The following is a 27,845-nucleotide window of genomic DNA, read 5'->3' on the forward strand; positions in this document are numbered from 1 at the left end:
GCAATGGTGGTCACTCAGGACAGGAGCGGTGGTGTGTTGCGTGGAGTTATTGGGCACCAAAGCCAGCTCAGGTCGGGTCACTGCTGCACTGGCACTGCTTCTTGTAAGGCTTGTCCTCCATTGGTTCAGGTGGTTCCTGCTATGGTAATTCCCATAACATGCAACTCAGATCATGGGTTACAACAATTTAAAGGTATTTCCATTACAATCTCCACCCCTGGCCCCTTTGGGCCAGATTATAGGGATTAACATTGCAAGGAACTCCTCCCCTTGCTCCTAGCCTGGCTAGCAACAAGGGGTTCCTGCTATAGTAATTCCCATAACATGCAACTCAAATCCCAGGTTACAACAATTTAAAGGTATTTCCATTACAGTCTCCACCCCTGGCCCCTTTGCACCAGGCCATTGGGTTTAACACTGCAATGGACTCCTCCCCTTGCCCCTGCTCCAGCTTGGACTTACCCACAGACTGCAGTCCCTTAGGGGTGTACCTGCTCCAAGTGGAGCCTTATCTATGAGCCACAGTCTCTCCAGGGGTACACCTGCTGCGGCATGGACTTGTCCACAGCCACAGTCACTTAGAGGTGCACCTGTTCCAGCATGGCCTTCTCCATGGGCCACAATACCGTCAGAAATAGACCTGCTCCAGCGGGGCCTTGCCTGCAGCCACAGTCTCTTCAGAAGTAAACTTGCTCCACCATGGCCTTACCCCTGGCCACACGCTTTGAGGTGCTCCAGCATGACCTCATGCACAGCCGCTGATGCTTCAAGGCGTACCTGCTGCAGCACGGACTTATCCACAGCCACAGATGCTTCGAGGTGTACCTTCTCCAGCGTGGACTTATCCTTGGGCCACAATCCCTCCAAGAGGTATACCTGCTGCGGCACAGACATAACCATGGCCACAGACGCTTTGAGACATACCTGCTCTGGCATGGGCTTATCCACGGCCACAGATGCTTTGGGGTGTCCTGCTCCTGCGTGGACTCATCCACAGGTGACAGTCTCTTCGACTTGAGTTCACACTGGAGCTCCAGCCTGTCCAGTACAGCAGCACAGAAACAGCAGCGATGCCCTGGCTATCTGCCAGCCCAGGCACGTGGCCATTGCTGTTATCAACATGTTCCCAGGCACAGCAGAGTAAGATGATCAGCAGTTCAGCATGACAGCAAGCAGCAAAAGCAAAAAGCAGCCACTAACGAGCACTAGACTCTAATATACAGTAAGGCAAGCAAGCCCCGTGGCAAGCACAGAAGCCTGCCGATTAATAGCTAAACAGCACTAACAGCTATAAATTCAATCAAGCACATTCCAGTTAAATCTGTTGTTATCTCGAACCCTTCATGCCCCATGTTGGGCACCAAAAAGGACTGTTGTGGCTTAACCCCAGCCAGCAACTATGCACTATGCAGCCGCTCGCTCACTCCCCCCCGGTGGGATGGGGGAGAGAATCGGAAGAGTAAAAGTGAGAAAACTCACGGGCTGAGATAAAGACAGTTTAATGGGTAAAGCAAAAGCCACGCGCACAAGCAAAGCAAAGCAAGGAATTCATTCCCTGCTTCCCATGGGCAGGCAGGTGCTCAGCCATCCCCAGGAAAGCAGGGCTCCATCACGTGTAACGGTGACTTGGGAAGGCAAACGCCATCACTCCGAACGTCCCCCCCTTCCTTCTTCTTCCCCCAGTTTCTATAGTGGCCATGACGCCATAGGGTATGGAATAGCCCTTGGGCCAGTCTGGGTCAGCCCCCCTGGCTGTGCCCCCTCCCAGCTCCTTGTGCACCGGGCAGAGCACGAGAAGCTGAAAAGTCCTTGACTGGTGTAAACTCTACTCAGCAAGAACCAAAACATCAGTGTGTTATCACCATTATTCTCATCCTAAATCCAAAACACAGCACTCTACCAGCTACTAAGAAGAAAATTAACTCCATCCCAGCTGAAACCAGGACAATCTCCAATTTCTTTCCTGCAGAACTGTGACCTCTCAGTTTATTCCCAGCCTGTCCTGTTGCATGGGGTTGCTCCATCCCTAGGGCAGCACATAGCACTTGCCCTTGTTGAACTTCACGAGGTTCCTGCCACCCCATTCTTCCAGCATGTCACAGTCCATCTGAATTGCAGTTCTGCTTTTCAGGCTTCTGGGCTGCTCCCCTCCCCCAGTATGGTCTTACCCACAGATTTTTTTTGAGGGGGTGTTCTGTACTGTTGCAGTGGTCATGACGAAGATGTTAATATTGTGTCCACTATCAGCACTTGTAGGTGGCTTTTTGTTACCCGCCACTAGTTAGATTGTAGACCTGTAATCACAGTCCTTTGAACCTGGCAGTCCAGACAATTTTTCATTCGCCATGTAGCCTGTCTGTAGTTTATACCTGCCCAGTGTGGCTGCACGGATGCTAAAGGACGCTGTGTTAATAAAACGAGATACAGAGTATTTATAGCTCTTCTATTCCACAGACCAAGTCATCACATCAGAAGGGGCGGTCAGGTTGGCCAGGCGTCATTTGCCTTTGGTGGGTACATGCTTCTTGTTCCCAATTGCCTTCTTGTCCTTCATGTGCGTGCGAATGGTCTCCGTGTGGATTTGCCCCACAGTCCCCGGAGACACTGAGTCTGACTGGCCTGTATCTTCCTTATTGCCTGTGCTGAAGGTGACATTTGCCCTTTCGCAGTCATCAGTCACCTCCTGGATTGATATGACCTTTCAAAAATTATAGAAAGCAGCTCCTTCTCGATCCTATTTGGTCTTACAGAGTTGTGTATGTCCAGTTTTCTTCAGGTGGTCTCTCACTTCATCTTTCTGTACCATTGCTAGTGTCTGGGAGCAGCAGGGACACGCTGGTCCCTAAGGGAAGGGACGCTAAATGTGGTTGCAAGGCAGGCAGCAGCAGTGGCCTCACCAGCAAGGGTACAGTCCCTCAGCACCCACGGGGTGAGCAGGGCAACCCAGGCTATGGCAGGTCGCTGGGTTAAGGCAAGAGCCTGGGGTGGCAGACGGATCCATGGTGAGGCAGCTTTGAGGTCAAGCTGGGAAGTCAAGTCTGTCGCTCAGGCGAGTGCCAAAGGTGAGAACCACAGCTTGAAAGCAGCTCTCAAGGCAGGGAGTGGAGAGCTTCGCTGAAACCTCCAGTAGAGCTTTCTGGAAAAGCTGTCCCCAGGGTCACCAGCTGTACTCTCCTGGCCCTGAGCCCAGGTAACTAAACCCCCGGAGGGGGGATGTTTGCTGGGGCCCTGACAGGTGGCACGTTCTTCCTCCAAGCTCTGCCGTGAGGCACAAGGACTTGGGAGGCCTGAGAGCAGACCTTGACGGTAAAGCCTGAAGCGAGGAAGACATTGAATACGTCAGCCCTTGCTGTGTCCTTGGTCGGTTGATCGCCTGCCCTGCTCAGCGTCTGACCAACGGTTTTCTTTCTTTTGCTGCTGGGGTGCTCACAGGAGCCCTGGAAGCCCTCCTTGTTGCCCTTTGCTTCCCCCGCCAGATTTGAGCCAGCCAAGCTTCTGATCTCTGCCTGCTTCATCAGTACTGGTGAATTCCTCACGTGTGTCTGGTCTTTGCTTGACCTCCCACATGCTTCCTTTTTGAGCTTAGTCAGAAGTTCACTGTCCAGCCAAACTGTCCTCCTCCTGCATCTGCTCGTTTTTCTGTGTGTTGGGATGGACTGTTCTTGGGGGGAAGCTGTTCTTGAGGATCGGCCATCTCTGCTGGGCTGCATTGCTCCTTCAGGCCCTCCCGTAGTACCGTACGTATCAAATCAGTCTCCTGAACAAACTGTAATCTGGCTGTTTATTCTGTTACTTGTCACCTTCACTTCTCCTGGGATCTGGAACTCTTACCACGTCACATCACCACATAAAATAATTATCTTTGATGCATTGAGAAACCTGACTTCTGTTCACCCCACCACATTGCCCTCACAGCAGATATTGGGGTGGTAAAGTCCCTCTTGCAAACTGTGGTCTGCGATCACTAGGTTTCTTCCAGTTGTTTAAAGAAGCCTTCATTCACTTCCTAACAGAGGATCTGTAGTGGACATCTACCACAATATTCCCGTTTTTTGGCTACCCTTCTTACTCTGAGTGTGCAAGATCGTTAGAGGTCTATCCCGTCCTGTAGCAGAGCTGGTTCGTCTGAGCATTTTCATCACCCTGCCTTACCTGTGCTCTCCCTTACTTGGTGGGTCTCCCCTGGCAAACCTCGTTAAAAGCCCTCTTCTCAATCAGCAAGCCCGGGGAGCAGGGGACAGGGCTTAGGGGTCACTTCAAAGGCTGGAGAAGACAGCACTGTAGTACCCTTAATGTTGGTGCTTGGACTGGTTTTGTCCAGCGTTTTCACCAGCGATCCGGAGGAAGGAATGACTGGTGGAATCCCCACGTTTACTGATGTTACTGAACTTTTGAATCATAAAAAGCCACACCAAAGGCAGAAGGACATCGCCAGACAGAGTAATCAGAAAGGTGGCAGAAGAGTTCAGTGTAGATGAATTTACAAGAACTTAACTAACATAAATATGGTTTAGATTGCCTTTCCCTAGGTGAATTACCCTTAATTTAGGGAAGGCAGTCTAAGCCGTACCTACGTATGGCTGAACTCAGAGCAGGCAGTTCTGACTCCTGGAGGAGAACCTGAGGACAGTGACGGTTCACTGAGACGATTACTTGGTGTAAATGGCAGCCAAACAAAAAGCCAGCAGTGTTCACTGTCCTTAGGAAGGGTGTTGAAAACAACAGACAGAGACATCGTTTTACTGCTCTGTAGTAAAGCTGCGGCTGCAGCCACATCTCGTATGCTATGTGCAGCTCTGGTCGCTGCATCTCAAGAGGGAGCAGGGAGGGGAGCAGTGATCGTAGGGGATGGAGCAGATGCCTTACGGAGAGAAGCTGAAGCCTGGGACTGGTTTGGAGAAAGAATGTAATCAAGGTGTAGAAAATCCTAAAGGCAGGGGACGTGCTGAAAGCGGAGCTGCTCGCCCAGTCCTGCCGTACTAGGACTGAAGGCACTCAGAAACTTGTTCATGTAAACCAGCCGAGAAGCTCTTTACGCAGCAGGTTGTGAGCCGCCCCGGGCGGCTGTGGGAGCTGCCGACCGCAGCCGGTTCAGACAGGGACCGGACAAATTGGTGGGAAACAGGTCTGTGAGTGCGTGCTGGGGGACGAGGCGGGGATGTCCCCTCTGCGGTCCCAGGCTTGTGGCTGCTGGAGGGGCGTGTGGGGGGTGGTGGAGGTGGCCGGGCTCATGCCCTCCTTGCCGGTGGCATCTGCTGCGGGATGGGCTGGGCTGGGCTGGGCTGGGCTAGACGGACCATTTCTGTGCTCCCACCTGCCTCTGCCAGCAGGACTGATGCTGTGTGAAGCAAATTGTTTAATAAATCTGCTTAATTAAAAGCAGTGGCTCTTGCTGAGCAGCTGAGCATTGAACACCATCATTTAAACCGTTTTCTTCCCCGGTAAAAAATCTCAAACACCCAGTACTTTATTCTTTCTTTAATTTTTTTGAGCAGGTTACTCTAGCAACTGTTGTTGCTAAGACACAAATAGCTACAGATGTTCTCAGAACTGATTGCACCGTGATAAATACCATGGCTGCCTCGAATGCAAAATAACAAAAGAAATAAGTAAATTTACTGGAGTCACAACCTTTTTAATAAAATCTTGGTAAAAGCTGAGTACTGAAACAGTTTCTCTAATAGAACTATAGATTAATTTCTTGGTAGCTTCTGGTGGTAGCTATATGACTTTTTCATAAGTATTAGTGAAATCTTTTATTGAAAATAAAGTTTAGAGCTGCATAATGTAAATAATTCCTTTTTTGTGGTTAATATGGTGCAGATTTGCTGTCTGACGGATAGAGGATTAAAATTTCAGTCTTTTGTTCAGGAAATTTCCTCATCTGTTTGAATGCATCTGAAGTGGATTCTGGAAATGAAAGGTGGTATGCTCTGCTGGTGGAAAGTTTGTTTTAAAAAGCTTTTAAGACAAACAGCGTTTTTTTTTTTTTCCTCCAGAGCTGCAGCTCTAGAGATTTGCCACCCGTTTATCTGTTATCTAAAACGCAAAAACATTTATCAGTTATCTAAAACACAAAAACGTATGCGAGCTGCAAGATAACGCGGTACCTTATCATTTGTGGTCTTTGGAAAAAATCCGTCAAGTCTCAATGCAAGCTGGATCCTCATGAACAGAGGAGGTAGTCAACTTTTCTACTTTTCTTACGTTTACATAAATGACTGTGCTTTGTTTTGTAACTAAAAGGTTAATAGCAGTTTTGTGTTCTCGTGCCATGTGATCTATCTAGATCTGCCTTGAGCACGTTAGATCTATCTAGAAGAAATTGCCGACTTGTTTCTGGGCTCAGTGGGAGTTGTTTTTCTCGAGGATGAAGTTGTTATTTCCAAAGTTTCCTTTTGTGACAACAGTTCTTTTCCCCATTAAAAATTTCCCTGCTGTGTTTCAAAATCGAATTTAACAGAATTGCGTAAGAACTGGGAAGCCAAGCTGCCTGTGTGTCATTGTTCGAGCGAAGTGCACTGCAGACAGCCGTAACGTCAGTAGCCCTTCAAGCACTTAAAAATAACATGAAAATTCCTATTAATGAAACCTGCATTGCTTAGGGTAAAACTATATATATATTACCACATTTAATTTCAGTAACTCTCTCACTTTATAAATATTGCACAGTTTTTTTTCCAGTTTAAGATTATGAAATTTTAATCAAACCATGATTTTCCAACCCTACAGGACTGTGTTTACAGGCTTGTCATGGCCAGTCATACCTTCAAAAATAGGGCATACAATCTGCCTGCCCCGTAACTTCTACAGTGTTTTAATTCTGTCTTCCCCGGTTCATAAAGAAGGGTAGAGAGAGCACGGAGAGGGAGCAGTAAACAAGCCAGCAGATCTCACGGCAAAGGTTTCTTCTTTGGTATTCTTCACGGTATTTTGCAAATATCCGTGTGTGTTGCGTGTGCGTATCTGGGTGTGGGAGAGTGAGAAAAAGCGGAGAATAGCAGAGTCTGAATCTTTGCCGTGAGATCCACCGGATTTGGTAAAGATACGAAATCAGCAGGCTGGTGTGTAGCACAGCTTTCATTCATTAACTCCAGTCCTTTTTTAAAATTTTTTTTAAAAGCTCTCTGCTGCTGAAAAAGGAAAACAGTAGAGAACTGGACTTACAAAAGGGGTGGATTTAACAAAACAAAGCTTGAGATACGGTGCCTTGAAGATGGATTTTAGAGGGAATTTTTAAGAATTGTTTTGGAGAGCAAGACTGCTGTCTGAGGAGTTGATTGTTGATAGCGTTAGAAGGTAGGATTTGGGGGTATCACAATTTGGCGTTAGAAACCCGAGTTCCTTTTTCCTCTTCACCTCATCCGTATTTTCAAACACCGGAGTAACGCACCTATTCTCATCTGCTTGGCAGTCATGGGATGGTTATCAGATACTGAATGCGGAGCCTTAATATGATCTTTATAAATTAACTTGTGAGCACCATGGGACGGAGATCATTCATTGTGTTACTTGCAGGTCTGCTTGTGAAAGCAAATGGTTTGTATTAAGTATTTCATCCCGTAGTGGAGGAGGAAAGCTAGATGGGCCCCTCCTCTTCTGCTCGCCCCTTTCTCTGCATGCCACTGGAGTCGCATTAGCATATTAAATACTGCAACTCCCTTTTCTTTAAAGTATCTTTGACGTTTTTTGAGTTTGCTACACAGACTCACCAGATAGAACATTTTACACACCCGGGCATCTATTTACTCATTCATTTTGTTTGCATCATTGTGATGGTACAACTTCATGAAGAATTTTCATTATCTTGTTTTTGCCTGAAGGGAGGAAAAATGAAGCTTAGTACACAAAATTGTTCAGTGCCTCTCAGCTCCTTAAGGGGCTGCTTTAGGACACAGACCAGGCTGGGAACCAGGCTGATGCTGTCATTTCCTGTGATCTTTAATCAAGCTGTTTAAAAACAAAATGGGAGATTCTTCAAAACTTTAGAGAATGCCTGTTTTTGCCAAATCCTCCTGAGGGATCCCTCAGGAGCGGGCAGCGGGCTGGGTTTGCTTGCTTGGTGTCGGCAGAACGCTAGTTTGGCTGTGTTGAACACAGAGTTGGAAATATTTCAGCAGCTTGGCTGATGAAATATCATCACAGTTGGATATGGGAATGCTGAGATACGGGAAAGAATAAAAACGTAAAGAAACTTTCCTGTGGAACAAGAAGGTTATATCTATACTCCCGCTCACACCCTGATGTGGAGGGGCATGGGTCGCTGCCGGCGGGGGGGATGACGGATAGCGTATTTTGCCTGAAGATTAAAACTTAAGTCATAAACTTTCAGAATAAAAATCATTTGGTAGTTGTGCAGTGCGTAGTAGTGTCAGTATGTGTCTCTTCTCTCTTCACTTCTTGTATTTATTTCTTTGGGTGTTTTTAATTAAAAAAAAAAAAAAAAAGACGAGGGAGGATCCACCACATCCCACCGTGCCAAGCTCTGCTCTTCTCCCAAAGAAGCGCTTTGTCGCGTGGTGAGTGGCACGGAGGAAAAGCACGTTGCAAGGAAAAACCCTGCTCCCCTCCGGCGATGGCTTAAATCGCTTGGGCTGCGCTCTCCGATCCCGTGTGCGCGTAGTGTAGCAGCACGGGACAGATGAAACGCTCCACCGCAGAACAGGGGAAGCTTAGACACTGCTGCTGCTGCTTAGTTCATATAGTCATTGCTGGTCATGGTAAGGTGCTGGCCCTTGAGCAAATAAGGAATGGAAATAACTGCATAGATTACATTATTATGCATACAAAACATTTTATTTTAACCTTCTGTTTAATAGATATAATTTCATTACCCTAACAAAAGCTTTGTTCTTAGGGAAATAGTGGCTATTTTAAAGTAATATAAAACCATATTCAAACATCTTTTTTTATAATCGGTATAATTACTGCTTGTTGGTTTTATCACAGTATCCTTGACTTTAATTATTCACAGCTTGAGAGAAGAACTGTTCCTCAGCCAAAATTTTATATTCAAAGCCAAGGCAGATGGGCTTGAAAAGAACAGAATGGAAGTAAATAGCAATCTAGCCCGATGCTAATAGTGGGTAGCTTCCAGAAATTATACCCAGAGTATCTAGTTCGAGAGAGTCTAACCAAGCTATTCTTTGCCTTTTAGGATTTTTAAAACAGGATTTAGTGCAAGAAACTGTACATAGCTTGCCAGGGCTTTTAATTGGGAATTACTGGCATAGTGATGTTGTGCAGAACAGAAGGCAGGCAACTGATCTGTCTGGTTCTGCAGTCCGTTCCTCTGCTTTGACGCCTTCGGTTTTGAAGTTTAGATAATGCATCTCCACAAATTGAGCAAGCAAAATAAAATGACCTGCAAAACACCTATCCTTGATATTTGACATTGTTGGTGTTCTGTGCAAGTTGGAATTAAACCGGGATGGCTATTCAAAATAAGTCTAGATTAAATAAAAAATGTTGTTTAATTCAGATATTACAAAATCATTTTCATCAGATAAATAATTAAAACCACCCCATAAAGGGAAAAAAGCGTGGTATTTTGCTGGGTTTCAGAAGCGTAACACTTGACTCATTTTTCTGAACGTTTCTCTCATTGCTGCAACTCATTTGATGGCTTGTTGCACACTCAGTTACGTTTTGTACGGGTTTGCTCATTCACAGGCCCAGTGGCCCACAGAAGTATTCTCACCACCAGAAATCTGCTTTTCAGACCTCCCTCACACACACAAATATAAATAGACACATAGATGGAAAAAGTGACCAAACCTAAGCTGTCCCCAAAGCTGTTAATCACCAGTTTCTTCTCTTCCGAGGTTAGCAAGCTTCAGTCACCTTGGGGAAGCTGCGGCTTTGCGTGGGACGGGGAGCGGGACCGCCGGCGGTCGCTGTTCGGTGCAGCGCTGCCTGGCGGCTGCGTTGGCACCCCCGTCACGGGTGCACCTGTAGCAATTTGAACTCTCTATGGAACTGAAGATATCGAAGATCCACTTTGATATCTCTTCTGTTGCGGTCACTCGTGGTTTTAAAATGTTCTGTAATAGAAACTGTGCGATAACCTTATCTGAAGTACAGTTGCCTTGAATTTTATATAAGTTAAAAATCTGATTTTGACATTTGAGATGCCACAAAAAAAATCAGTAGCGTTTATCTTCAGTTTTTAAAAATCAACTTTGTTCATGGCAAGCTGCTTGCTGAGTAAGAGAATACACGGAGGTGGCTCACGCTGAGCAGGTGCAAGGCGCTGGGTTTGTTTTTTGGAAACCCAAGCCCTGGGCGGTGCATGGGTGCGTGCCTCTCCTCCTGGGCGAGGAGGCGGCTTACAGCACCCGGAGGGCTCGGGGCTGGCCGGAGGGCTCGGGGCACCCGGAGGGCAGGGTCTGCTGCCCTGGGCCATACGCCTGCCTGAGGGCTGGAGCCAGCTGATGGGCAGTGGGGGATTAGCCATGGTGGCGGGTGCTGTTAGGGAAACGAGTGCGGCTGGAGCAGCTGCTCCCCGGATCCTCCTCCCCGGGGCTTCGGCGCTGAAGCTGTCAGCAGCTTCGCTCAGCCTCTCCCTGCGGGAGGAGAGCGGCAGGCAGCTCCCCTCCCCGGCTCCGCGCTTGCAGAGGTAATGGCAGGGAGAGGCTCTGGCCTTGCTCGTGGTCCAAGTGCTTTCCGTGCCCGGCCGTGAGAGGTCGTGTCGCTGCTCTACAGGAGAACTCGGTGGTGGGGTGGGTGATACAGGTTGAAAGGCTGAGGAGCCGTATGTATATCACTGTGACTTTATGTCCTCTGTTTTGCCAAAGCGAAACATAAATAAGATGGTAACATTATGGTTTCATTTACTATGGCTGGCACTGAAAAGCGGCATCCTGCTGCCCCGCTTGCATGCTCTGCCCATTCCCCATCCTGCTGGCTCCCCCCAGCACGGGGCCACGCGAGACCAGAGCTGATCCCACTTAAAGCAGCTTGGCAGACAGGTTGTGCGGGGGTGCCTCTTTTCTTTTTTTTTTTCTTTTTTCTTTCTTTTTCCTTAGAAGAAGGTCAGATCCCAGATCCAGACTGCTGTCCAGCCACACAAGCGCTTTGGTGGCCCCAAAGAAGGGGTGGCAAGTGAGCAAGAGTGGGTTGCTGGAGGTAAGGAGGGGCGGGAGCTCTTCCTTCGGCAGCAGCTTGAACCATTTGTGGTGTAGGAGGCCTTTGCCGGAGAGAGACCCCGTCACTCCCAGCTGGTCAGGGGTACCGGTCAAGTACATCCCTTTCCCCCAGAAATGCGTGCTGCTCCTTGTTCTGTGTAACAACAGCTACGAGCACTAGGTCTCTGCGAGATGTCTTCTGCCCAAGCTGCTGTTTCTGGAGGGATGGAATATTCTCTAGAAGAAAGCGTGATGCCGCCAGAGGTCAAGTTTTCACTTGCCATCTAGTCAAGTGCTTACTGCTCATCTGCTTTGGTTCATTCATTTGCTTCCAGGTGCTACAAGATGCCCTGCTCATTTGGGAAGGGAGTTTTGTTCACAAGCGTAGCTAACGTATTCTGACGTGGCTCCGGGAATCTTTTTGTCTTTCTAATTATTTAGATCCTTCTCAAAAACAAAATTAAAGAACTGCTCATGGCTTTTAAACGAAGCATGGAATGGGAAGTTAGTGCTGTGTGGATCGGTGTGATGTGAAATCTTTTCCCAGGCTGCAGAGTTTGGTTTGGGATTTTTCTAAAAAATTACGCAGGGAAACAGTGTCAGATAACACAAATGAAGGACAAGGGACAGGACGGGACCTGTCGGTGTAGATTTCAAGTATTCTTGCTGTTGGCCATTGTATTCTACGCTCCTATTCATAATCTTTGAATGCCACAGTTTCTCTTAAGTCTTGATTTTTCTCTGTTGTTCCTACAAAAAATAAAAAGGAAATAAGCTTTTATATTTAAAATGAAACTGATTTAAATTGATGGAGGAAAAACCGGAATGGTGACGGTAGTACTTTGTATCGTGTGCTTTCTTGTGTGTGGTGTTAATAGGGTAATTTCAAAAGAACCTGAGTTATTGAAGAGACTTACTGTAAATTCAGTTGATTAACAGTTGCGGCAATAAAGGTAAGTAGCTTTGGTGAGGGGAGGCAGCCTTGGAAAGTACTCAGACCCTCAATGAACTTTTACCCTGGCACATACAATGCCAGGTTGTACCTCAGCACAGAAAGTCGCTGTATTTAATTTCTTCCAAACCACTACATGTTTTTCAGCATTTTTTCTAATTTCTGTAATCCACTTAGGTTCTGCTCTGTGTGCAGTAATGCACACGGGGGCGTATGGAAGAGAGAGCTCTGCTGGGATGGGAGAGCAGGCACCCACTTGCTTTTGGTGCAGTTGAGATGGAGGTTGTCTGAAGAGGTTAGGGTTTGTTTTTAATAAACTGGCTCTGAGACGAGAGGGTGAAAGAGGAGCAATCGAATGCATAGGTCATGCTGTTCGTCAGCACTGGTCGGGCAGAGGGGGAAGCCGGGGAGGACGCGCGCCTTTATCTTTTGCCCAGCAAATTGCAAAAATTAATCAGGTTGTGAAAGTAATCTGTAAAATTTCCTTTTCGTGGTTTTAAAACCCTGGGGGATAGCAGCTCTTTGGTATAGTATACAAGATCTTTATGCTAAATGCTACTGGGTTACTTAGCTTCCAAAATAAAAATTATTTTGTAAATTTTCATCAAACTTCTCTTTTTGAAAGGTGCAAATGAAATAATAAACTTGCTTTGTGAATTTGGCAATAAAGAGTACTGTGTGTAAATACATTTAGGTGTACAGTCTTGTCCTGATTTTTTGTTTGTTATATAAATGTTCTAAATTAAAACAGGTTAGATTGAATCATGTTGTTTACTGACCTAGTAGACCAGACTTGATCATTTAAAGTGTCTTTAAAATCACGATGCACATGTCTGATTGGTACCTTAGCTCCTGTGGTCAGTATGGTACGAGTAAATGATGTAGAAATGTGCCACATGCGTAAAAAGTCTGTATCTTGAAGCTTAAAGCTAAATCCCTTGTTTATGAAATCTTTCCATATATGAATTTCGTCTTTTAATTGGGAGATGGCAACACGAGTTTAGAAAGCTTGTGGGTGGAATATGTAACAATGAGTGTTCTCTGATAGCCTAAATGATAAGCCCCTCAAAAAGTACATAAAGCTACGAACACCTTTTTTTGACAGGCTTTGAAGACTGCCGAGGAACACACGATTTGAATCATTTAAGCATTAAAATAGTAATACCCATGGAAGAGCCACAAGACTTACCCGAACAACCAGTAAGTACATTTAAAAAGGCTAAAAATGAACATAGAAAAGAAATTGGTGATCTCACAAATTCGGTATACAGTTATTTTAATTAATAATGGAAAATAAGGCTTATACTTCATATATTTATCTAGAGGTGAAAAATCATTTTGCTGTTAGTGAAATGTGTTGTACATTTAATTTACCATAATCATACAGGCAATAGTAATAAAAGGAATAGTTATGTGTGCTTAAACTCTGTAATGTTTCTATGTAAAATAATTACTTGTTATGCTCAGAAAACCAGACTATTTCAAGTCTGTTCTAGAGAAATTACAGTTCACTTATTTTAATGACAGAATCAGCACGCTGGTTATTACAGTGTGTATAGTCTTTAATTCTTCTTGTGCTTGAGATCTTGAAAAGGTCCTGTGATCCATCATCTCCTCAGGTGGAAAGCATTTTTTTTTATTATTCTTAATTTGTTCGAGTAGGGAAGCATGTCTTAAGTTAAAAATTGCTGCCCAGACATCTTATGTATTTGCAATGCTGCCTGTGTTATCAGTAACTGATAATATCACGTCACAGAAGTTTTGGGTAGAGCAATTATTCATACAGTCTGCTATGAAGTTAAATTTGTGTATCCAAAACATAATAGCATAGAAATTAAGCCAAAAAAGTTTGTATTAATGTTATATTCCCAAATTAAACCTGATGCAAACTCAACAAGAAATTGCCAAGTTACCTTGAGAGTGACGCTTATTTTAATTTTGGAGACTTTTCAAATGCACACAAAAATAGAGTATTGCTGAGGGCACATTGGTAATGTTCTCATTGAAAAGATTTTGATGCTTTTTTTAATGTGAGAATTTTATGTTCTTCAGTTAACTAGTGTCGTGGTTTAACCCCAGCCAGCAACTAAGCCCCACCCAGCCGCTCGCTCACTCCCCCCCGGTGGGATGGGGGAGAGAATCGGAAGAGTAAAAGTGAGAAAACTCACGGGCTGAGATAAAGACAGTTTAATGGGTAAAGCAAAAGCCACGCGCACAAGCAAAGCAAAGCAAGGAATTCATTCCCTGCTTCCCATGGGCAGGCAGGTGCTCAGCCATCCCCAGGAAAGCAGGGCTCCATCACGCGTAACGGTGACTTGGGAAGGCAAACGCCATCACTCCGAACGTCCCCCCCTTCCTTCTTCTTCCCCCAGTTTCTATAGTGGCCATGACGCCATAGGGTATGGAATAGCCCTTGGGCCAGTCTGGGTCAGCCCCCCTGGCTGTGCCCCCTCCCAGCTCCTTGTGCACCGGGCAGAGCACGAGAAGCTGAAAAGTCCTTGACTGGTGTAAACTCTACTCAGCAAGAACCAAAACATCAGTGTGTTATCAACATCATTCTCATCCTAAATCCAAAACACAGCGCTCTACCAGCTACTAAGAAGAAAACTTACTCTATCCCAGCTGAAACCAGGAAAACTAGTTAGAAAATACATTTTAATGTCATTTCTGCAATTTTATGACTTAGGAACAGAGTTGAATGTAATGGAAATGTACATTTACAAGTGTTCAAAATATTGCTCGACACAACGTGCAGATTGTGTGCCTGAGTCAATATGCACAAAATGTGAAACTAATCAGCAAAAACATATAATTTGAACTCCAGGCATTCGTAGGATTTAAAAATGAATTAAATGTGTGTATTAAAAAAGGAAATACCTGTAATTACATCCTTATATAATGAAAACTGTCTTTTAAAAATGTTATTCTTCAGGGCATGAGAGACAGGGTACAGCTCATTTTCAGTACATGAAAGCATCTTCTCTAAGCAGATTCTGCTGTAATTTTCAGCTGAAGCTTTTCTTGGTAATTTCTGTTAAGTATCTTACGCCAGTCAGTCATTCTGAGACAGAATGTGAGACTATATTGATCACAACTAGTAAGCGAGGGGGGTTTTTGAGTATAGTGGCACATTCTTGCAGGAAGAAATGAAAAGAACAATCTTTTTGGGTTTTTGTAGTGAGACCATTCCTGAAACAAGTGAATTTTCCTAATAAAAAAAAAAGAAAACTGAAGTCAGCTTTGCAAAATCCTGTCAGCCTAGTAGCCCAATGTTGATATTGTACGCAATTGTTTTCTTTCCCAAATGATTTTTCTTTTCTCAATCGTGGGAAAAAGATTAGCTTCTTCAAAAAATAATGTTTATGGCAAACTGTTGATAACTGAATGCAGAAAGGAGCCTGTAGAGAAGTCGTCAGGCTTTGAGTTCAATGTATTTTACTTCAAAAAAAAAAAAAAGAAGAAGAAATTGGGTCATTTGCTTGTGTTGCCGTGGATGGACGGTAATAATTGGTCCAAATGTACAGTGTGTCTTTTCTAAATGAATGTTAGACTTCACACTTACCCCACATGCTGCCGGCTGGCGTGTTAACCAGGCACGGCTTTTGTCCCTGGTTTTTGAATGTTTCTTCCCTTTTCAAGTCTGAATTAGAATGGAAAAGTTTCTGTGCACACCACGGTGCTAAAAACCAGAAACAGAGATGGGAAATAAGAGAGCAAAGGGAGGTTTGGGGGTAAATGATGGAAAGTGACCTCCTGACCTTCTCATGACAAAAAAGTTATTAATTTATAATAAATTGTTAATCTGGATTAGTTTTTAGAAGCAATCCTGTATAATAATCTCTCACTTGTTGAATGCATTGTGGCTGCATGTAGTTGATTTTTATAATACTTTATTTAATTCTTAATGCCAGAAAATGACAGAAATCTCATTTTTTTATAAGGGATGGTGAATTTGTGTTATGGTCATTGCAGACATCCGCTGGGTTGCTCTCCATTTGGAACGACTTCTCCTATCAGACAGCAGTGGGAAGCCAGAGGCAGCGGTAGGGAGAGCACGGTGTTGGAAAGGGCTCCAGAAAGACCCAAGGCTGCCAAAAGCGTAGGGAAAAACGATGGCCATGTCTTTGGGCTGAAGATTTTTCTTTATTGCAAATCCTTTACCGATTTTAATTCCATTTTGTGTTCCTGACTTGTGTGCAGGCCTCCGTTCCCAACGGCATTGCGTGTGCTCCAAGTCATCGCCTTGCTTGTTGGCTAGCTGTGAGTGGGGGTTCCCGGCTTCTGCTCACGCGTGGGAATTAGTCTGTGAATATTGGTCCAAGGGTTGGACTCAGTCATGGAGAAACTGTTACCTTGACGTCAGGAGGAAAACTTTGTTTCTGCTTTGATTCTGACTCTGTAAATACAACTGAACTCCAACGCTGGTAGATCTGGGGCAGAAACAGAGTTTTCCAATGCCAAGAATAAATTGGATTTTCAGTTGTAGAAATTTATGATTTGGGAGCAGGGATCAGCTAGAATGTGTCACTCGCCTCCCCCCCTCCCTTTTTTTTTTTAATATCAACATAAGCCCCAAACTGATAGTGAAATAAGAAGATGGAGGTGGGAGCAAAGATGTTCCTTACGAGACACGTTGTTCATTGTAGTGCAGCAGAACAGGTCAGTGAGAGAATGTCTGAAGCTGCTAAAGCTGAAACTTGAATCGCGGAGGTGGACCGCATCTTTTTCTTTGCTTTCATTTCTTTTCTTTCTTTTTCTTTTTCTTTTTTTCTTATTTTTAAAAAGAGTGGATTCACGTCTCCTGCACAGAAAGTCTTCAAACTCTGATTCTGTCGCTTGAGAGGGGACAAAAAAACCACCTCAGCAGAGGTTTTTGGAGGGGAGCGTGTGTTGAAGGGAGGCGTTTGAAGAGGTTTCAGCAGCCTTTCCTAAGGCTTACGCAGGAGGGGCTGAATCAGCGCCCCGTGCAGGGCTTGGGCTTGGAGCGGGATCGTGCGGGGCTCAGCTGGGAGTACGGCACATCATGTCAGCACTCTACTTGCGCCCCGAACATCATCCTTAAGTCGTTGTTACTAGAGGCTGTTCCTGCATGAAATATGTTTTAAAGACTCTGTTTAAAACTGTGCCCTCCCACTTAAATTTGTAGTGTGAATTGCAGTGATCAGTGATGGGTAGAGAATGGGTCGGGTTGGGTAACCGGGCAGGCAGCTGAACACCACAGCCCCTCGCTCGCTCTCCGCCCGCAGTGGGATGGGGGAGAGAATCAGGGGGGGAAGTAAAATCCATGGGGTTGAATAAAGACAGTTTAATAGGACAGAAAAGGAAAGGAAAATAATAACAACGACGGCGACAATAAAAGGATATACAAAATAAGTGATGCACAATGCAATTGCTCACCACCCGCCGACCGATGCCCAGCCCATCCCCGAGCAGCGATCGCTGCCCCCAGCCAGCTCCCCCAGTTTCTATACTGGCCATGACGCCATATGGGATGGAACAGCCCTCTGGCCAGTCTGGGTCAGCCCCCCTGGCTGTGCCCCCTCCCAGCTTCTTGTGCACCGGGCAGAGCACGGGAAGCTGAAAAGTCCGTGACTGGTGTAAGCACTACTTAGCAACAACTAAAACATCCGGGTGTTATCAACATTATTCTCTACCAAATCCAAAACACAGCACTATACCAGCTAGTAGGAAGAAAATTAACTCTGTCCCAGCCAAAACCAGGACGTGGGGTTTGCATCCCACTGAAGTTTCCAGATTTTGTGAATGTTATTGCTTGGCATTAAGACGTTAGTGAGAATTTCTTTTAAAAACCTGCAGAGATGGGGACTGGCCAAGGCCAGCCACTGGAGGCAGGGACATGACAGACTGAAATTCAAAATTGCTGTTTTGCTTGACTTATGCTGCATACTTGCACTGTCTGTCCCATTTTCCAGAGCCATTTAAAGAGAGTATGAAACCCTCTCCAGATATTTATTCATTTTTTAAATGAAATTAACTATTGACTTAAAGGAAAAATTTAAAATATTGTTCTCTGCACAACACCAAGGGCACGTTTCTGGCAGAGGGGGAAGGTCTCCCGACAGAGGAGGACAAGGCCTGATGGCCTTGCGGTGTAGATACTCATCAAGATCCAGGTCCCAGTGCAGGGACCAAAGTCGGCAGAGCAGCAGGGCTGGGAGCTCAAGCCCCGGCTATCGAGAGGTGGTTTAGGAACAGCTGCTCCATTGCGGTTGTGATGAAAACATCAATAAAACTGATGTGTTCTTGCTAAACCTCGCTTCTTTTGGGGGGGGGGGGGGCAGGGTTGGTGGTTTGGTTTGGGTTTGGGCTTTATTTGGTAAGTGAGCTGATTTCTCCTCCCATATTAAAAAAAAGCCTACTGAATTGAAGAAGCCAGATCTTATCGAGTACCTGACTGGAAACAACAGCGTTCCTGCTGTGAAATCTAAAATTCAAGCTGCCAACTCTAAGTTAATTTTAATTTTTTATCCTCAATATAATTTTGGTCTGAAGCAGTTTGCTGCTGCTTGTTCTGAAGTGATTCATTTTTTTTCTTTCTCCTTTCCTGAAGAACCCTGTGGGCAGTTTGGCACCCTGAGCTACCTGCTGCAGTGTTGGTGGCTGAGGTCCCCGCTCGGGAGCGGGTGGCGGGGTCCCAGGGAGGAGCTGGAGCACCTGCAGCAGGACAGGAGGATGCGGAAAGGAGCTGCGGGGCACCGTGGATGGGCAGCAGCCTTGCTCTGATAACTCGGTGCCCGAGGGAGCTGGGGGAACACTAGGCTGCTTTCCCTTCGTGTTGGAGTTAACGTCGGCTTTAGGTGGGGAAGGCTGATGCAGCTCCCTTAGGCCCTGGACCTCGTGGCAGTGGGGACCAGGAGTAGCGTGTGTTCCTGGCCAGGCAGGAGGAGGGCTCTGGAGAAGCCGGTGAAGCTGTGGGGCTGAGGAGCCACGGCAGGAGTTAGTGTCGGTGCCAGTGTTGCCAGCTCTTCGCTCAGGTTAAAGCGATGATGTCAGAAGATCCGAGGCTGTGCGATATCTAAGCCGTTGTGCTGCCATAGCCTTTCATCATTGCCTTTGCCTTTTTTGTGTGGGTGATGAGTGCTAATGAAGTTTGTAGTGTTCTGCTGTGAAATGCTGGAGGGAATAGCTGCTGGCAAGACTAGTGCAGAGATGAGAGCAGGCTGAGCTCTAAAGTACTGGTAACTTCATCAGAGAGAGAAGGGTGTCCTTTCAGCTTTCTCCTTTCCATCCTTGCTGTTTGCTTACTCCTTTCCCCTTGCTGCCTTGAGCCTTTATCCTTTTTTGTACCGCTGCCTCCCATCTCCCCCTACCCAACAGAAATTACGCTGTGCTTTATTAATTTATTTTTTAAAAAAAGTTTTGAGCACATTTTTGAGCACCTCTCACGCTCAAATTGCGTTTTCCTGGCATTTTATTTATACTCGCCTGAGGGAGAGAAGCTTGGATAACACGGTGAGGCACTTATGCTGGCAGCTTTCCTGCGTGGCAGCAGTCTGTGGGTGCTGTCCCCGGGCCGGGGGGCTGCGCGCCCTGCAGCCCGGCACCCAGCACGTTCCCGCCCAGACCCCGGTCACGGAAGACGCGGCTGAACGGTGCTGGCTGCTGCGCACCCTGCGGGGACAGGGATGAACCCGGAGCGTAGCGGGGCACCGAAGCAGCGAGTTTGGCATCTAAACATGTTCCAGAACCATGGAAGGCTGTAAAATTTCCTGCTAGAGGGAGAAGGTGGGGGAAAGAAAAGCCAGTATATCCCAGTAACATCTTGCTCCAAAGACTACAGGCTACAGAAACTAACCCTGTCATCCTGCCGAGGATTTCAAAGTAGCGTGTGTAGCCTGCATGCAGAAATCCGAATTTGTGTTCGAGCCAGCGCTCTCTGTTGTGTAATGCCCCGTACAGGAGCTGGATCCAGTTGGCCGCCTACAAAAACAGAATAAATGCTGTGTTGTTTTTACTCAGAAATGAAAATCTGAACTCCTAATGTGTTACAGAAAAAAAAATTCAAGTTGCTATCTTTACACAATATTTAAATATAGGGGGAAAAGAGTGAAGGACCCAAGTTTATGGCAGTTGTGCTGAATCTATGCAGAATAAGATTTTCTTAAAATTCCCGGCTGTTTTATTCAATTTCCATAAAATTGTCCTTATCAGGTGTTTGTAGCTGTATATCCCATCATCTGTTACATACTTAAATAACATGGCAACTTTGCTAACACATTCAGCTTCAGAACTTGTTTTCTAATTAGGAGGAAGCTTATTTTGAGACGATGAACGCATGGTTGCGCTGGTTAGCTCTGGAGTTCAATGCAAGACTTTCTGTATTTAAACAGTAATGCAAACTGTCGTGGTGATCTGCTAACGGAGGTCTGGGTGCAGAGGTTCTGCCAAGGACGGCTCTCGTTAGTTTTTGTCTCTGAACGTTTTTGTCTTTACAGATGAAAAAAGCCAAGATGCAGGAATCCAGAGAACAAAGCTTGAGGTACGTGATTTTGAATTTGATTTTAGTGTGGAACAGTTATTAATGTTGTTTTATCATGATACGCTTCCTTTTTAGAAGCTTGCGTATCGCTTTATTTTTCACAGAGATAGGGCAAATAAAAGACACTTTTGTATTTGTTATAATTTTGAGATTAAGTTTCCAATTAAAAAAAAAAATTATCTGGCCCTTTGGTCTTAAGCTGTTATAAAAGGGGCTACAAAGAGTCTTAATTGCACCATCAAGCATCCTGTTTTTCACAGAATCTGATGCGACTGTCATGTACTGCACATAACAGGCATTTATTCTGGCGAGACTCAATATTTTAATAATATCTGCGCTATGATTTTCAGCAAAACTGTGTGGATAACTGGTTTGAGAAATTAAAGCCTCTCAAACTGATAGCCTCTTCGGTGTAAAGCTGTTGTATTGTATTTTTATAGGCTCAGTAGATGCCTTCTGATGTATGTCGTATTTAGGAATTAATTGCTATTATTACATATAGCGAGAATAGCTATATTAGGGTTTATTCTGTTCCTGTGAGTAGTGGCAAATACTGGGAAGAAAGAGTTCTTTTTGGAGGCTCTGACATCCCCGTGTGAGTGAGGAGGAAACACTGTGTGTGCCGTTCATGCAGGAGCGGACGTGATCTGTTGAAGCCCTGAATGGGGACGTTAATATCTATTTTTTTAAAAATCAAACGGAATCCTTTAACAGGGAACAGTGAGCAGCCAGCGCGCAAAATTCATTATATGTCTAAAAGATAGAAGTTTGAGCTAATCGCTGCAAGCTGCCTTTCCGGGCGGTGCGAGGTGAGATGGACCGTGTCCTAGGAGGACTTTTTCTCTCCGCTGGCTGCAGAAGAGCCGAGGCGGCACGGGCAGGTCTGGGCACGCCGGAGTGAACGGTGTCGATTCTCCTTCAGCCTGTCACCCTGCGTCGGTGCGGTCACAGCTTTCCTGCAGGCACCAGTAGCCTCAAGATTTGAGTGTAAACATCCTTCTCTAGTGTTCAAAAATAGAACGGGGGGAGGGATAAAATTGCATCTCTAACCTGCTTAAACATTCTGTTTAAATATTCTGGCTCTATTTTGGTAAAACTATATATGATTTTTAAGTTTGACCGATGGAATAGCTTAAAATAATTTATTAGGCCTGTTTCTCCTCAGCAACATGATTTTCAGCCGATGTCAATACTCTGGCTGTATCTCTCTCAGCTGGATCGTGGAAGGAAGAGCTGTACCCAGCGGGGGTCGTCTCTCTTGGGAACATTAGGCCTCCCTAAGAGTCTTAACGCTTTTGGGCTGGTCTGCGGGACGCGCTCAGTGGTGCAAGGCAGCCACGGTGCAAGTGAGAATTTTTCTCTGAGTGGGTGAGAATTGAAAAGTTGTAAATGATGGAGAGTAAGAGCGCTTGGATTGGATGTGTCCCGAGAGCCACAGGTGCGTGTGTTCAGGAGCAGCGGTGAGGAGAGCAGAAACATGGGCTGGTATAGTATGGTCAGAAACGTTATTTTATCTGTTCCATTTTCCACAGAAGTGATCACACCGAGCAGCTCTCAACCTGCTTGCAAACTGCGTGCCATTTAACAGCCGCAGATTGCCTATCTGTGCCACAGAACCACAGCATTTTTTCCCACCAAGAAGAATAGTAGCCAAATACTCCGAGTCTGCATATGCGATTGTCTTGCAAAATTCATGCTTTATTATGGAAGTCTGTTCAGCTACTAGTATTGAGAAAGATTTCCAAGGATTTTGGTTACAAAGGTTTTCAGGGGGAAAAAGCCAGATGATGCATTTTGGTGAAGCTTCACTCCCTCTCACCAGCCAAAGGAAGGAAACTCACTTGCCTTGTGGCTGAACCCACGGCACTCGCTAGCCAGCTCCCCCCTCACCCTGTCCCAGGAAAGCTGCACCTCCTGCCCCAGGGGATTATCTCCAACCCATCCTGGAGCAAGGAGCTCTGTCCCAGCCAGAAGGAGCAGTCCAGGGGTGGATGGAGCTACCAGGGCACTGCTGGTTGGTATCGCACGCTCCTCGGCTTCTCCTTCCCCCAGCCTGCAGGAGCCAAGTAAATGCCACCGCTGTGGCCCTGCTGCCATGGGCTCCCGTGTCCGCAGGAGGTTGCCTCGCTGCTGGGTTTGTGCCTGAAGACCAGTGTTGAAGCATCCTTGAACTGGGTGTCATTTCCGTGCTTAAGAAATGTCCACAGGTTACTAGATTGTTTTGGATTTGTCACGCACCGTTTCAGTTACATGTCAACGTTTGCTTGTTCATATGTAGAGTAGGAAGTACAGATAATTTCTTAATGAAACTGCTTTTCCCTTTTATGATTTTCTTGTTGGCTTTAGTTTTCATAGAATCACAGAATCATTAAGGTTGGAAAAGACCCTTAAGATCATCGAGTCCAACCGTTAACCTATCACTGCCAAGTCCGCCACTATACCATGTCCTCAATTATTTATAAGTTTTATTATTGCTAGTTTGGCAACACAGCTTTTCATGAAGTTTTGGGGCATCTGTGTGTTATTCCAGTATTCTCAGGCTGCAGTTTTACAAGGTGAAGGAGCCAATATAACTGTTCCTTGCTGCTGAGAGGAGGAGTTCTGCTTGTAGCTCAGGTGTGCACCAAGCACGGTGCTTGCTGGATGCCTCCATGAGCTGAGTCTGTTCAGTATCCCAGCAAAAATAACTGCACGGTTTTTGTGCTGGATGAGCAAATTAAACTCTCAGGGGCAGCCTGATGGGTGCCGGAGCAGGGAGCAGGAGGCCGTGCCCGGGCGGCAGGAAAGAAGTTTGTACTTTCTGCTGCAGGCGGCAGCGCCAAGCTGCTAGGTCTGCTGAGCTGTCAGTGAAGCTGCAGCCTTATCTGGAGAGACCAGTTGGTGAGTTCATGTGCCGGAGGTGATGACAGTTTAATGTCTAATTAGAGCTGCACATCTCTCTCTTGGGATCTCTGCGTGAAATGTCAAAGAGCGCAGGGCTAGTTTCTGTTGAGAGTCAGTTTGCCTCGGTTAGGACGGTTGAACCCAAGGGTTATGATGCCCAAGGATGTTCATTTAAGAGTTCATAATGCTAACGATTAGCCTTTCTTTGTCCTGGCAGTCATGTGAGCAACGCAGAAGTCAGCGATCAGAAGCCTGAATCTTCAAGCCTTGGCTCAAACCTTCCCATGTCCAGTGAGAGTAAGTATCTCGGGAGTTCTGCTCCCGCCGTCTTTCCTCTTTTCTTCCGCTGGTCTCATTACTTGCTTGATCAAGTGCAAGCTTTGTCTCCTCCTTGTAGTCCTTAGCCTGTCCTCAGTTTGCTGTGCTGCTTACAAAGTGTTAACGCCTGATGGTAAGCAAATCTCGCTTTCTGACAAATAGTTTTGTGTCACTGCCCCCCAACTTGCTGCTGGGTGCTACTATGTCTTAGCCGCCTTGTACATGGCTGTTCTTGAGGGAAGGGGTTGAGCTGATCAATAATAACGCCTGTTGTAAAAGGTGTTGTTTTTATAAATCGCTATCTCTACATAGCTGGTTGGGGCTTTTGTAATAATATGCCGTACACTTAATCTTAGACTCTGAACTGTAGTGAATGTCTGCAGAAATTCCTTATGAAATAAATGGAGGGGAAACTGAGGCAGAAAATAAAAAGATTGCAGAGTAAGTGAGAGGTGGAACGTATCCTTTCTTCTGGAAAAAGAAGTTATTAGGAAAGTAGGATTCCTGTGTAGAATACCTTTGACTTTGCTTATTTAGAAGTGTAAATCAGCTCAACGTGATTGAAAATACGTAACACCTAACTTTCCATAGCTAACCGATTGCATCTTTACTATTTTAATCAATGTGCTGTGATGTTGCAGTTGCAGGAGTTACCAGAAGTTTTAGCCTGCAAAATCTGCTGCCTAACTGGATAAGTCATTTACAAATTCCAGAAGTTGCATGCAGGAATATTGTGGGGTTTTTTTCTTTTTTACACCATTACCTAATTCTTTATACACTATTCTAAAAATAAGAATTCTAGAAATACCATCACTACATTACTATTCAGATGAATATTGACATTCTTTTAAAAAAACCTCAAAACCAAGACATTTTTGCATGAGGGGTGTGAGAGTATCTGACAAGTGTTGAATGAAAGCCTCTGGGTCCCAAAGTTCCCAGTTTGCGTTTCGTGTTGCGTCCTTGGGCTACCTGGGCTTCACACCACGAGTAAAGGCAAACGCTGAGGAGCAGAGGGGGGTGATTCACGGAGCATTCAGAAGGTTCAGCGCATGTGGCCGATGGTTTGTATTTCTCAGCCACTTATGCTCGGATTACATTAAGAGGAGGTTATTTAGGTAGCAGGATGCAAATGTTACAGTTAGGGTTGCCTGTGAAAAAACTAACTTGCTCCCCTTAGTGGATGTAATGATAAAAGAGTTAACTCCATGATGACACAAGAGCAATAATGTTCCGGATAGGGAAAGCCCGACTTGTTGGAGCACATGACTGGCATCTGGAGTAAATCCCAAGGCAAAGTATGCTGCCATCCATGACCGTATTTCGTTGTAAAGGCTGTTAGCTGAGTCTCGCTCCAGAAGGGAGAGGAAAGCGCAGTCTCTTGTGTTAGCGATGGAGGATCCAGGCCCCCGGACCCATCCAAGAGGTACGCTGTTAGCCTGGATCCCCTCCTAGGCAGGGCAGGAACCTGGGTGCTTTGCCTGCTTCCAAACTGTCTTCAGATGAATAAGCTGGATCCACAGCAGCACAACGATGTTTGCTAAGAATCTGGGTACGGTGCTTGTAGATCCGAACTGGTAAACCCACGCACTGTGCAGATTTGCAGTCACAAAAGTCGTCTAGCTTGGAGATGACTGTGGCACACTGCACCACGGGGGTGGCATGTGCCAGAGGGGCCGTACAGTGCCGGATTCTGTGCCGGGGCCTGCACCTCCTTGCTTTCCTAGTTTGATGGACAGCTGAGTCAGCTTATCTGAATCCAGGGGGGTTTTTTAATGGCTCTTGGGCTAAGACATACCAACTCAAGCCCCCTTCTCCACCCCAACCCGGAATGCTGTGGTTAAGAACTGTCACGTACGGGGTATACTAGAGCCATAGCCAGTGCTAAGTGAGAAGATTTTGAACATTTCCTCCTTGGATTTGCAGCTCAAGTGACCCTTTCTTACCGGTTTTAGAGTGCAATTGCTGTGGATTTATTCAAGCGGAAAAATGGAAACATGCCGTTAAATGTAACTGCCAAATTTCTTTAGAGGTCATCTGAATTTGGACCCTGAGCCTTGTGCGCTGCAGCTCTGCCTGCTGTCACTTGCTGTGTGGGATGAAGTCTGTTGAGTTGGGAGCCGCTCCTTTTTAAAGGAAAGACAGATTGCTGGAGCCGTGCTCTGGGCAGAGTATGTAGAAAAGGGAAGGGGAAGAGGAAAGCTTGGCAAAACAAGCATCTGCTTTCGTCTCTGCTCCGGGACACAGAAAAGAAATGTTAAGCTTGGCACAGATGAAGACCCTTTGGCATATGCAAGGTTCTGGGCAGGGCTGAAATGAAAGTTTTATCATGAGAATTGCAAAAGATGATGGTACCAGCTGGTAAAGAGAAAGAGCACTGTTACGAAGGGAGAAATAGTCTTGACTGAATCATCTACCTGCTGCGAACTGGCAAGAAAAACATTTTTGTGCTGTTTTAACAGTGCATGTTTTGAGAATTTGCTTTGAAACAGATACTCAAGGCACTAAAAAACCTTTGTAAATCCTATGTCTTGGTTAAAATGTACTGTGCATGCTGATATTTAATTGTCAGTATTCGCTGGGTTTTGAAATCACCTGTGTAATTATACAAACTATTTTTTTTTCCAGTTATGACATGCACTGATTATATCCCAAGGTCATCAAATGATTATACCTCACAAATGTATTCTGCAAAGTAAGTCAAACAATTGTTGTTTCTGTAACTGTTACTTCTTTCTGAAGTTATCTTTTTGCATCTTTATGCATTTCTGTAATACTGTAAATCACACTTCCATAGCTTCTGGCAACAGGTACTCATTGCTGCGGACACTGAAGCTGATAGAAGTCACCCTTTGGCTTCAGTGGCTGTTGTCTTATGATCAGAAGGATAAATGAGCCACTTCAAGGAATTAACAACACAATAGTCTTGTTGAATAATGCCCATAATATATGAGGAATAAACAAACTGGACATAAATGAATATAAGGGGAATACAGGATTTTCTGGTCATTTAGCCCATTTGGGGATCTTAATAGTTCTTCCCATTGCAGCATAGCGGGCTTTAATCCCCCCTGCTTGCTTTTGTGTAGTCTCTTTGTGCATTCCAGTAGTTTAGACACGTACCACTACATTGTATGAGCTTTAAGACTTGGTGTTGTGAGGCATGATAAGTGAAACTAATTGCTAGTGCCTGTTGGAACGGGGAGTTTGTTCTTCCCCCTCACCCTGCCATCCCAGCCCTGGAATAAGCACTGGTGCTCTGGCGTCGTGGAGGAGAGAGGTTCCCCTGGTGTCACTGCAAGAAACAGGCAGCGTATACAAAACCGAGAGCCCGTCCTCTGGGGAAACACAAGCGGGTATTACACTGAGAGCACGTGTCAGTGTGTATTGTTTCATCTTCCTAAAGCAATTTTTTAATGTGTCTTCTGGTTTGGAGGCTGAAAGATGCATCATGTAAATAGTTCTTTTTTACTTCATGTAAATAGTTCTTTTTTACTTTTGTTCTTTCTTTTTAATAAGACCATATGCACATATCCTTTCTGTACCTGTATCGGAAACAATGAGCCCTTACCCTGGTCAGACTCAGTACCAAGCACTACAGCAGTCTCAGCCCTACACCATCTACCCCCAGACCACCCAAACCTACGGACTACCTCCTTTCGGTAAGAAGTAACTTTTCAAAGACTTCTCAGTGCCTGCAAATATTGTCTTACGTCGCATTAAAAAGCCAATGTTAAGCTTAACCAGGTGTGTTGGAGAGAAGAGTTTGTAGGAGAGCACGTGCCTAACTTAAATTGTAGATCGGTATCTACAGTACTGGTGGGACTTCATGTGATAAAATACTACTTCTTACAAAGCTGTTTTCCTGGCCGTGAATTGGGATGTCTCCCCATGAAGCTTGCCAGATGGGTCCTAGTTTGAGATGATAATTTTCTCCAGTTGTGGCATAGCTGTGTTTGTGCAGTTTCCTTCTCCGTGATATCACACAAGACCCCATACTCAGCATCTCTGCTGAAGGTATTTTTCTTTCCTTTTTGCTGGCCAGGATTAAGACTTCTTTGTTATT

At 45.4% G+C, this 27,845-nt stretch overlaps 1 protein-coding gene across 12 annotated transcripts in view; it reads left to right on the forward strand.

The window, feature by feature from the left end:
- Positions 1-27,845, forward strand: part of EYA3 (EYA transcriptional coactivator and phosphatase 3) — a 65,320-nt gene that overhangs the window by 8,732 nt on the left and 28,743 nt on the right. For 2 of the 12 annotated variants that reach the window (XM_087761039.1, XM_087761045.1), the window contains exons 2-6: positions 13,184-13,278; positions 20,535-20,578; positions 23,679-23,758; positions 26,408-26,474; positions 27,299-27,441. In XM_087761039.1, the coding sequence (XP_087617165.1) occupies positions 13,246-13,278; positions 20,535-20,578; positions 23,679-23,758; positions 26,408-26,474; positions 27,299-27,441 (367 nt within the window). In that variant the 5' untranslated portion in view covers positions 13,184-13,245. The other 10 variants (XR_015705504.1, XM_087761038.1, XM_087761043.1 and 7 more) reach the window with 9 other exon arrangements.

The sequence above is a fragment of the Nipponia nippon genome, unplaced genomic scaffold (assembly GCF_047370975.1).
Source record: "Nipponia nippon isolate SJK-2023a ecotype South Korea unplaced genomic scaffold, ASM4737097v1 scaffold_23, whole genome shotgun sequence".
NCBI lineage: Eukaryota > Metazoa > Chordata > Aves > Pelecaniformes > Threskiornithidae > Nipponia > Nipponia nippon.